The sequence below is a fragment of the Protopterus annectens genome, chromosome 1.part0 (assembly GCF_019279795.1).
Source record: "Protopterus annectens isolate FY-2018-M chromosome 1.part0, PAN1.0, whole genome shotgun sequence".
Taxonomy (NCBI): Eukaryota; Metazoa; Chordata; order Ceratodontiformes; family Protopteridae; genus Protopterus; species Protopterus annectens.
In genome coordinates this window covers 587,625,834-587,637,861 of record NC_056725.1, presented here as the reverse complement: position 1 = coordinate 587,637,861, position 12,028 = coordinate 587,625,834, and the positions used below count along the sequence as shown (strand labels likewise).

The 12,028-nt window shown below is 41.1% G+C and overlaps 1 protein-coding gene across 13 annotated transcripts in view; it reads left to right on the top strand.

The window, feature by feature from the left end:
* Positions 1-11,563, top strand: part of EPRS1 (glutamyl-prolyl-tRNA synthetase 1) — a 1,752,234-nt gene extending 1,740,671 nt beyond the window's left edge. For all 13 annotated transcript variants that reach the window (XM_044061601.1, XM_044061548.1, XM_044061611.1 and 10 more), the window contains one exon: positions 11,197-11,563. In XM_044061601.1, the coding sequence (XP_043917536.1) occupies positions 11,197-11,347 (151 nt within the window). In that variant the 3' untranslated portion in view covers positions 11,348-11,563. The remainder of the gene's footprint in view (positions 1-11,196) is intronic.
* The last annotated feature ends 465 nt before the right edge of the window (positions 11,564-12,028 follow it).

Genomic DNA, 12,028 nt, shown 5'->3' with positions numbered 1-12,028 from the left:
TGGGCCAGTGCAAGGGCATCACAGGAGGGTATTTAAAAGTAGGTCAGAGCTTATTAGCCATAGGTCTGTCTTACTAAAGAAGACTGCAGAGTTGAGATTGGGTCATGAGTAGATGCAGATGAGGTGGTTAAGAGATGAATTGTCTTCATACTGGACCAGGTTGGAAGGGTAGGTGGATGTGTTAATATGATTTGTAAAGATATTAGAGAAGAGAGTCCAGAATGTGACCGACATTTGTTGAAAGCTTTTGGGGTGCATAGTTTAGCTGACCAGTGGGCATGTTAAGACTGATCTGAGAGTTTGTTGTTCATCTACAGGGTGGAAGTGACAAAGCTGAGCTTACTGAGTCTTGCAAAAATTGTATTGTATTGAATGTCTTAGAGAGGTTGAGGAAAATCTTATTTTGTTAAGTCTGAATTGAATTAAGTTAAGTTGGCAAATATAAGTAGTGCTGTTCGGTGCTGTGATTGTTGCAGATACCAGCTTGCCAGTATGAAGAAACCTTTCTGCTTTGGTTTGGTAATGAGTATCCTGTCTAGAATGCTGTTTTACTATTGCAATTTTTACTGTTGTAGTTGTAGTAAACAGTTGGGCAAAGGGATAGATTATTTGTTAGTTATGGACCAGTCAGTATGGAGTACAGTGAGATGAATTATTTATCCTGGCATTGAATGGGTAATTCAGGATTGCATAGTTTTCAGTGATACTTTAGGAAGTTTCTGGAGGGGTGCATATTGCTCTTGTTTGTTATCGATTTTGTTAAACTAGTATCGATTCTACTTTATAGCGCGTTATATCTTGACGTAGGTTTCATTGCCCTTATATTCTGTACTTTCTTGAGTGTATTATAGTAGGGGGGGCTTATCTGTACATTGAAAGCCTTTCCACCCTGATGACTTTGCTTAGTGGAATTGATTCTCCATGTAGGCATAAAGCGTTTGAGCTGTAGTAGTTTGTAAGTAATCCTGTCCTTTTTCCATTGCTTCTTTAACTTTGATTGTAATTAATGCTTAGTCTTAATAAATAGTCCTGCCATTTGGATATGTCTTGACCTTGTCATAGGCAAAAATGTGGCCCTGCACCTGCTTGGTAGGCTGTTCTTTAAGGGCGTTATGTATCTTTTGCCACACTTGATGCATTTTTTCTGTCTTTAAATTTGAGCTTTATATATGAAAGGATTGCTTATCCCCATTAGAGCCAGCTTGATCTGAAGATTGTCTTTTGAAAGGCACTTTTTAGTGGCCATTTATCCCTATCTAGAATGTCAAAGTTGCAGCGATTAGTTTTGGGGAGGCATGTTCAATCTCTTTGGACTAATCCATATTTCCTCCTGAAGGATGACTTAGAGCTACCCTTAATCGTTCAGTTTCTTTAATTTTTCTTTTTTTTTGGGGGGGGGGGGGGGCTAATCCAAGGGAGTCAGCTCTGGTTGCCTCAGAGAACAGTGTCTGATTTTAGGTTATATCATTTGTTTATTATTTTTATTCCATATAAAGAAGGACTGGCTGTGGCTAAGGTATGCAAATCTCATCAAAGTGGTTTGCTGTCTGCTTTGTTTTGCCACCAGGTGGAAAAAAAACAATGGAAAATACCATGAAAGGCGTACCTCCAAGAGAATATGTCCAGTCTGATTTTTGTGCTGTGCCCCTTTCTTCATTGGTTTACCCCTTTACCAAGCATTGCTGCCAGAATCTTGATTCCAGGTGTTGGGGTAGCTTTAACATCTTTAATACTTCAGGACATGGCTCCCTGAGGTCATGTCTTTAGTCGTTCTCTTATGCCTGCCTCCCATACAGGTTTAGCATTGCTAGTAATTGAAATGCTAACTGCAGAAAAGCCTATCATATGAAAAATATCAGCTGCATATTCATAACGTGAGCTATGCAAGAATCTTTGCAGTTGATTAGTTTCCTGCCTTCCCCAATATTTGTGCAGCTGTGCAGATGCTCCTTCCTTCATTGGATGAGGTTTCCTGGAATCATCACCACCACTATTAACCTCATTTTTTCCTGATTTTTGCTTGGGTCTGGGTGTTGTGAGAACTGCCACCATCTTTCTCAATTCAGTGCCACTTTCCTGCCTTCCTTGTTGGTCATACCAGTATGTCCCATGTTTTCTGTTACAAAATCCATCCATCTCTTTGCTGGATACCCTCATTTTCTCTAGCCTTCTTCCTGTCACTCCCAACGTTTTTTCACCAGATTGTCTTCTAATGTTCTTCGTCTTCCCTTGCTGCAGTGACCCAGTGGACTCTCGTCTGGCAGCTCCTTTGGGAAGGAAGATTGTCTCTTTTCAAAAAATGGGGAATTAATCTCAAGACAGATGTGCTGATATTATTCATCACGTACGGTTATTTATTTTCCACACAATGCCATGCCCAAAGGCAGCCAGATGTGTCCCCCTCCCCAAAGAGGCTCACAAGCAACACTCTCAGTTTCTCAGTTACTCAGATAGAGGCCAGTCAGAGTCCCTGTATCAGAAGGCAAAGATCACTGGATGGTAACTTGGGATCTCAAAAGTTTACTTCATGCCTATATAAGGTTGTTGCAGAAAGTATTCAAGTGGTTTTTTCACTGGAGATTTTCATTATCAGTTCTCTGCATTTTACCTTTGGCTTATCTACTTCTGTATTCCACAAGATTCACAAGGGTTTCAATAGCTTCAGTCAGGCTTGCATCAGCTACTTCCTTTACTTGGACGATCTTACTTGGGCTGGCTGCCTGAACCTTCTACTTCACAGCAAGATGAATAATACATAGCTAAAGATGCCTAGGGTATTCTGTGAAATCTTGATAAAGTCCTGTAGACCCTCCTCTCTTTCTGTGCTTTCTGGTGAATAGAGCACAGACAGCAGCTCAGTAACTTTTTTCCCTCACAAACAAAAATGGTCTTTTTTAACCTCCTTCCAAACTCAATCAAGTCCGTTGACTTTCACTGCAAGGACATCATCTCATCCATTAGTAGGCATCTTGTCATCTATTCTGTGCCTTCCAGCCAACCAAAATGGTATCTGAAGCTGCTATGGCTCTCATAATGCCAAGCTGCACACACTGCCAAGATTTGGACACTGTCATTCAAATACTTGCCTTTAAAAGGAAAGGAATTCTGACCTGTGGGCTTGGGAATAACACCTAAACTCCAAGGGACCAGTCAGACCGAGAGAGGACAGATGCCTCGGACACTGCTTGGGAGCTCATCTAAAATTGAAGTGGGAACAAGAACAGTGGCCTGCCAGAAGTGCTCGACTACATATCAACATGCCATCATGTTACATCAGTGAGATGAAGGAGAGTGGCTGTCAAGGAGTGACTTTCACAGGATAGGTCAGGAAGTGACAGATAAAGACAAACAACATGTGGTACATCAACCACAAAGGGGTTTCATCACACAGCTTGGAAAAGTGGATGCTCTGTCTTTCAGTGGAAAACTCTCATGTGTATGCCCTTCCCACTCTACCCTCTCTTTCAAAGGTATTACTGGTCAGACAGGAGGACAGGGCAGGGATGATTTTGATAGCTCCAGATTTGGCTCGCGCAACACTACCCACTTCTAAGGAGTCTTGTAAAGAAGCCTCCATGGCCTTGCCTTACCTTCTCCATCTGTTATCTATCTCAGACGGGCGGTCATCTCCACAATGTCAAGCTTCAATCTCTCTTCTCATCTCACAGCTTATTCTGTTGTTGAAGTATTGTACAGTCTCTCTCAGTTTCCTCAACAAGTTTATTATGTGATTAAGGCCTAGTACTAGGAGAGAGTGTAGAGTAAAAATGAGAGATTTTTTTTTTTTGGGTTTTGGATTTTTAATTTGGAGCAGCTAATTTGAGATTTCTCTTTTCAATAAATTATCTGAATGATTTACAAAGGTTTGTCTTTCTTCCATAGGTTTCATGTTCTGCTCAGCTCAGCTCATTCAGCAATTTCTGGACCTACCTTTGTTTTCACATCCTTGTTTCACTCCCTTTTTTCATTCAGAGATCTTACCCCACGAGAGCTTCCTACTCTACCTCCTACCCTCTCACCTGTGTCCTGCTTGGGACTTCTCACTTTTGTGGCCTGCAGTTACTGCTGAATTGAAATATGAATCATGGAAGATTTGTTTCTAGTTGGCTTTCACTTGTAGAAGACTTCTTGCAGGATTTCGTTGGTGGCAGTGCAGGCCCTTATGGCAGTAGAGCCCACTTTTTATTTCCACAAGGACGGGGTCCTTTATCATTACGTACCTTTCCTTCCACTAAGGTGGTAAAATGGTTTAATTTGCCTAAAACTATTTGCCAGATGCTTTTTTAGTTTTAAAAAGATTTTTGAAAACTTTTTAAGTAAGATTTGTTTTTCTATATTTTGAGGTTGTGTGTTTTTTATTTGTCTAAGGAGAGGCACTTGTTTCAGTTTGTTTAGGTTTTTTTTGTTTCTTGTTTTTTTCAGTTCTATTTCAAAGGTTAAGGTGCTTTCAAAATTTTAGCTTTGCATTGCATTTTGTTATTCCCATTTTGGCATTCCCATCATGGGCTTGGTCTACTGCCATTTCCTAGGCCATTCACTGGGAGGCATGTGCCTACTAATTGGCAACTGGAAGTGGGTGGCAACTAAGGATATTCTGTCACTGCACTTTTTCTAGTGCATATATACTCTCTGCATTATATACTCCCTAAGACTTGGTTATGGTTTGCACTGGTTTTGCCACAGCTGTTTATAATTTGCCTGTCAGCTTTGCTGCCAGCCTAATTTGCCAGCCTCCCTTACCTGACTGCCTCAGCTGCAATTGTGCATCAGGACTGCAGCAAAAGAAAGGCATAGTAATTGTTTGTACCGTTCAGATTTACTTAAGGTATAGATTGTCGAGGCTTCCTTTTACCCTCTTTCCCCTCCCTTTCTGTTTTTGGGTGGTGTTGTTTAGGTTGTTTTACAGTGTATTATATATTACATTGTATATGTATATATTGTTTGTTTAAGCTGCAGGTTGTTTTTTTGTTTTGTCTTTTGTAGAAAAGACTGTCTGGGGCAACGGGAGAGAAAAATTAGGCGTCGGGGGGTATATGACGCCCTGGCGTGCCCTCGATCCGACGCCAGCGTTATACTCCACGGCACGGCAGCACTGGCCTCCTGGTATTTTACCCGAAACTTTTGCTGCACATGTGCCCAAACCACTGTAATGTATTCTTTGACCTTCTCTTTAATTGGAACTACTTGGCTTCTGCTCTGAAGGCCCTTTTTTTGTCTGCCATATGGTGGCCATCCTACCACCCATGTTAAACACTTCTCCATCACAACTAGCTTTTTCAATTGTTTTGCATTCAGTGTGTACCAGTTGGCTGCAGTCCGTCTGATTCTGACTTTGACCTCCTCATCCAGACTGCCCTTCTTCTCAACCACACCTCCCAGGTAATTGAAGCTGTTGATCTGTTCCACTTTTTCCCCTCTATCTCAATTTTCAATTTCTTCTGATTTCCCTGTTTTGCTGCCATGACAACTGTCTTGTCAGTACTTACTTTTTATCCCCTGTGCCTTCAATTTTCCATTCCATTCTAGTTTTTGTTCAGAGTCTGCTTGTAATGCCACATCGTCTGCATATAGCAGTTTTGTTGATTTATTCCCTCTATCCTGTTTGCTAATGTAGTCCATCACCAGTATGAAGAGCAGTGGCTCAGAGTTGAACCATGATTCACACCCAGTCCCACCAGGAACTCCTCTGAGTCCAAACACTCTTCATACTTGTCATTGTGTCCTTGGACATAGTCTACACTAATTCTACCAATGTTTCTGGGACTTCAGACTAACACAGGACTTCCCGAATCAGCTTTTCTGGAGCCTTTGTATATGTTATCTTCATATCTAGGAATGCCCAGTTGGAATCTTTCCTCCTGTCTAGCTTATTTTCATCTATGTCTGTCTTCAAAACATCAGGTTGGTTAATGCACATCCTACTCTGAATTTGAACTTCTCATCTCTACTTTTATTTTCTTATTACTCTATTTATCAATCACCCTCTCTAGCACTTTTATGCAGTGTGACAGCAGTTTGATACCTCGCTACTGCCCACTGTTCTGAATGTCCCCTTTGCTCTTGTGCACTGGCACTAGAAGGCTTATCCTGCAGTCATCTGGGATACACCTTTCTCTCCATACTTTTGTGAGTACCCCTTATACCCATTTCTCCCCTAACTCACACAACATATTGATTATATCTACCTTGACCTCATCTGAGCTTGCTGCTTTTGCTGACTTCATTTTCCTTTGTGCTGTTCTTACCACTTTTAGGGTAAACTCTTCTTTGTAGGCTTTGACTGGGGCAGTACAACTTCTCTGGGGATTCTTCAGTCAGAAGATGGGAGTACACTTTCCATTTTTTTTTTGATGCCATGTGGACTGGTGACCAGGAAGTTGCTGACATCCTTTTTGAAGGGAATCTGGCTGTCTTTAGCTTTCTGTTTTCATTACAAGTCCTGTAAGGTTGGTATGATTTGTCTTTTGGGTGGGCTTGTCTTGTTTATGGGGTAGCCCTGGGGAATGTGCTTCTAATTTGCCATGTGGCATCATGATATGCCCCCCCAAGCATGAGAATTGAAGAGTTTCAAAGCTGTATGAAGCTGAGTACACCAGGAAAGGAATTTCCAGAACTTAACCTGCTACAGAGGGCCTTACAGGATCCAGAGTATGAGGGCAGTAAACCTCTGTTATATGTAGTGTTTTGTATAGTTAAGCTAGAATTAAGGATTTTTATTGACTGAGTAGGAAATTTTGTTTATTTATTTGCCTTTGTTGACCAGGAAAGTCCAACTGGGCAGAAGCCATTTAAAGCAGAAGCCTGGCAGATCGATTCAGTGCCAACTTCACCCCCCTCTCACCCCCTAAATGGCCCATCTCAATACCGGAAGATTGCCAAATTCCGGTAGTAATGGCCACACAGGTAAAAAACACACTCTCCAAAGCTAAGAATACAGCATCCATGGGACCAGATCACATCCCGGGCTGTGTACTACATGAACTACAATATGAACTGGCACCTCACCTAAGTGTCATGTTTAATCATAGCCTCACCTCAGGTTTCATGCCCACTGAGTGGCGCACAGCTACAGTTATCCCACTCCACAAGGGGGGATCCACCTTGGATCCCAGAAACTACCGTCCCATCAGTCTAACAAGCCTTATCTGCGAGGCCATGGAGCATATTATCATGGAACTTATAAACAAAGACATTGGCAACCTTCAAACACTGGACCCCACCCAGTTTGGGTTCGTGAAGGGCCGATCTTGTCTCCTGAACTTGATTGACTTCTTCAAATCAGTCTCCAGAGCCATGGACAAGGGTAAGGTGGTCCACACAGCCTATCTAGACCTTGCCAAGGCCTTTGACACCATCCCCCACTCTGTAATCATAGATAAACTTACTAAGCTGGGCATTAATCCCTACGTCACCCAATGGGTTGCTAACTGGCTTACTGATAGAACCCACACTGTAAAAGTAGCCAACTCCAAATCCAGCTCCAGACAAGTGACAAGTGGAATACCTCAGGGTTCAGTCCTGGGAACGCTCTTGTTTGGCATCTACTTCTCTGAAGTACAGGCCAACACTAAGGGACTCTGGGTAACAAAGTTTGCAGATGACTGCAAACTGGGAGCCATTATTGAATCTCCAAATGATGTGGATACTCTACAAAAGGGCCTTACAGAAACAGATGCTTGGTGCCAGAGCCATGGGTTCAAGCTCAGTGCCAAGAAATGTATAGTTATCCCCTTTGGAAAAAAACATGTATCCGTGAATTACCATATAGGTGGCAGTACACTAAACACCGAAAGTTTGATAAGAGACTTAGGGACACAGGTGGACAGTGGTCTCACCTTCGATAACCACATCGCCACAACAGTCAGGAAATCCTTCTATGTGGCACACCTCATCACTAAGGGCTTTTCATCCAGAAAAAAGGAGGTCATTGTCCCACTGTGCTCATCCCTCATTAGACCCATTATAGAATACAATGCCCCATTTGGTATGTACCCCTCAAGACCTCTGCAACAACTGGAAAGGCCACAGAAATACCTCACTAAAAGAATCACAGGCCTAAAGCAGATGCCCTACGCTGACCGCCTTAAAAAACTCCAGCTATACTCTGTCGCATATCGTCTACTCAGAGGCGATCTTTGCATAACATACAAGGCAATGTCAAACCCAGAGCTGTTGGACATGCTACACTTAAAGAAATCCCAATCCCTCAGAGCCACACGCTCCAGGGATCTAAACCTTGTCATCACAATAAACAAAACATGCTGGATGGATAAGTTCCTGACCCAGAGACTCCCCAGACTCTGGAATAGATTGCCCATACATATCAAGCAGAGTGCCTCTTTGGTCCTCTTCAAAAGGAACCTTGACGATTGGATGGGAGAAAGGAAATTCACCGCGGGGATCACGTCAGTCGCCCTGCTAGACAGGGGTCCAGGGAAGTAAATAGTGTGGGAAGAAATAGCCAGGGAATTGTTATGGCTAGGCTTGTATAGGCCCTAGGGCTGATAGCCTAGTACCAACCTATGAACCAACCTATAAGGAGATAAGCTGCACCACAGTACATTTATATTAACAAGTGAATTTCAGAGCATTCTCAGAAAAAACAGTTACATTTCTCATGAAACAAACATAATTACAAGACCGGTATAAACAGTAAAATATTTACTTCAATACAGTTGTTCCAGGTGTAAAATCTTGCAGAAGTAAATGGATTGATACTGCAGAAGAGAAACATTAGGATAGTGGTATAGAGTATGATAGAGAGCATGGTTTAGGATCGGTTCTGTTTAGGCTGTTTGTTCCAAACTGGTGTTATTTAGAAGGTTTATAACTTGGGTATACAGGGGATTCATGAGAGGTGTAGAGCGGTGGGGATGGGGGCAGTTAGAAAAAGAGCAAGATGAAAAGTGTTGTTTTAATAGGGGTGTGTGAAAAGGGGGATGTATTAATTCAAGCGCTAGTAAAAGTTAAGGGTGCAATGATTCAAGTAGAGGAGGGCCAAACTTTTGTGATAAGCAGTAAGAAGTCTGTGCTTTCACTGGAGTTCTCAACCTGGTGATAAACATGAGCATGACCAAGATTGGGTAAGGCACTGTTTGAGCTGGAGTTTATAGCTTGGAAGTTTGTTAATAATTTTTACTTGTGTAAGGATGGTGTTCCACAGCTTGCTGTGTTTGGTATAAATTTATCACCAGAACCGAGATACTTTATGGAGTTGTAGGGTAATAATATGTTTTTTAATGCAGAGCATTGTTCAGGAAACTGTATCAGTTTGTATGCCATAACTAGTTGAGAGTATGTTGAATAGCTGTTAAGCTTTGGCAAGTTTAGCTACTTTAATGCTTGGCATTGGTGAGCTCGGTGTACAGTGTTGCTAGCTAATGTAGCTATTTTGTTATAACAGGAGGCTAGTTTGGATTTTAGTGTCGAGCTTAGGTTTGTAAGGATAGGTGAGGCATATAAGCGGGTTGGAAGCAAATAGGATGAGGCTAGGGTTTTTATTGCTGGGTCTGTAAGGTCCTCTTTTGTCCTGTAAAGAAAGCCATGTTTCTGCTGGGTCTTTTTAACTGTTTGAAAAATATGTTGATCAAATTTCAGATTGTCAACTATTATAATGCCCAGTAATGTAGTCTGTGGCACTACCACAATTATGGTATTATTTGACTATGTAATCAAGAAAGATTGTTTTTGATGGAGAAAATGTTTTGGGGTGAAGAGCATCAGTTTTGTTTTATTGGGATTAAGGAGCAAGTTTGAATATTTCAGCCAGGTTCCAATCGAAAAGAAAGAATTTTGAGTGATTTCTTGTATTCTGGATATTGTGGGGGCTGTACATATTAAAGTCGAATCATCTGCATATTGTACTAGATTTGCTTGCTGTATGGCAGTGTGATGCTTGTTTATAAAATATTAAAAAGGGGTCCAAGTGTAGAGCCCTGAGAGACACCTGTGGTAACTGGAAGAGCGGTCCTGTTGCCATTTGACTGCTTGTTGCCTTCCTGATAGATAAATAAGGAACCATTTAAGGGAGGATAGAGTGAGACCTATAGAAGAGAGTTCAGCAAGTAAATGTTGGTGTGATTTAGTGTTGAAAGCTTTGTATAAGTCTAGGAACACAGTTGACACTAGGTTACCATTGCTGCTGTGCTGGTTCATAGTGTTGAAGTGGAGGGCCTGTAGCTATTAAACTCTGTAGATGAAGTAATAGGGATAGGTTCCTGACCCTGAGACTCCCCATACTCTGGAATAGACTGCCCATACATGTCAAGCAGAGCGCCTCCTTGGCCCTTTTCAAAAAGGAACCTTGACGATTGGATGGGAGATGAGAATTTCACCCTGTGGATCACGTCAGCCACCCTGCTAGACAGGGTTCCAGGGAAGTAAATGTTGTGGGAAGAGATATCCAGAGAATTGTTATGGCTAGACTTATATAGGCCTTAGGGTCGATAGCCTAGTACCAAACTATGAACCTATGCTTTTAGAAAATAATGTTTACAGAAACAATCTATTGACTGATGTCAGTGAACATTACTATTTGACTTCCAGGGAAAACAGAGTAAAGATAGTGCTGTTCAGGCTTGTTCCTGAAAGGTTATTTTATTTGCTTTTATTACGGTTGTAAATGTGTGTGTGTATTGTATCTTTTTATATACTGTGATACTGGAGACATTTCTAGATAGTTCATAAAGCCTATTTGTTACTGCAGATTGTACTGGGGTGAATGGGTTTATTTTGTGTATTGAACTGTAAATGGATACTGCCAATTGTTAGTGCTGTTTAACATATTGTGACAGCATGTGGGATTGCAGTTGTACTGTTAACACCTTTACATGCCACTGCAGACTTTTCTGGCAGCAAACAAAAGTTCGTAATACAATTCATGTGTAACAGAAATAATGTGAATAGAACTGGTGTTTACATACATGTGCTTATTAAAGTATTAACATCAGACATTTTTCATTTTCACTTTTTTTTGTTGCAGTCAGTAACTCTTACGCTTGCCAGGGCTTTTGCTGTAGTTTATATCCGTGGATAGCATATTTCAACAGCTGTAATCAAACTGGATAAGGTTAAATTCCTGAAACCTGTGGCTTATTTGGTCATGTGTCAATGAAAAAAAAATACAAACTTGAAACTTGCTGCTGCTGTTTGTAGTGTAGTACAGTCTATTTCACATACTGTTTTGTTTTGTTACAGGGAACAAGATCTTGAGCCTGGTGCTCCTTCTATGGGAGCAAAGAGTCTCTGCATTCCCTTCAGTCCACTTTGTAAACTGCAGTCCGGAGAAATGTGCATCAGTGGAAAAGAACCTGCCAAGTTCTGTACCCTGTTTGGTCGTAGTTATTAGTTTCAAACCGAGTCTGCCTTCCTTCTCACTTCAGAGATCTTGTTTATAGATGTAATTCTTTTCACCAGGTGTCCTTGGTATTGTGAATATTTATATTTTGCAGAGTACAGTTAAAGCCATAGGAAACAATTAAATTCAGACCAGAAGACTCAAAGTGCAACTAAAATGTATTTTATGTAAACATGTCTAACATTAATAAACATTCTATACTGTGAATGAAATGTGTTTTTATTATAAGCTGTTGAAGAATTTCTTGTGGTAATCTTGTGGATTGGACAGTGTTAACTTGAGTTGCAAAAGAGATCTGCTGGGGATTTGAACTGTGTGCGCGCCTTATCTTGAAGGTCTTTTAGGCTGTTTCATGTCTGCAAGTCATATAGACGTGGCATCTTGATTACAGATTCTTAGTTTATATCAAAAAGACTGCAAACGTATACCCACCTCATACCTCTCAACTTCTTTACTCAAGCATTCTTGCAGAGGCCTAACATCAGGGACAGTTTGTAAATATTACTTTAATTCAGTTAGAAAAGTTATTAGAACAAAATGTTTTCCATCAATATGCATTTTCTGATGAATAGGTAGTAAGGTCTAATGTCTGGCATCAGTGACTGATTAATCCTCAGTGATTTACCCAAAAAAATAAACAATTCAGAGGGCAAAAGTTTAACAGAAAGCTAT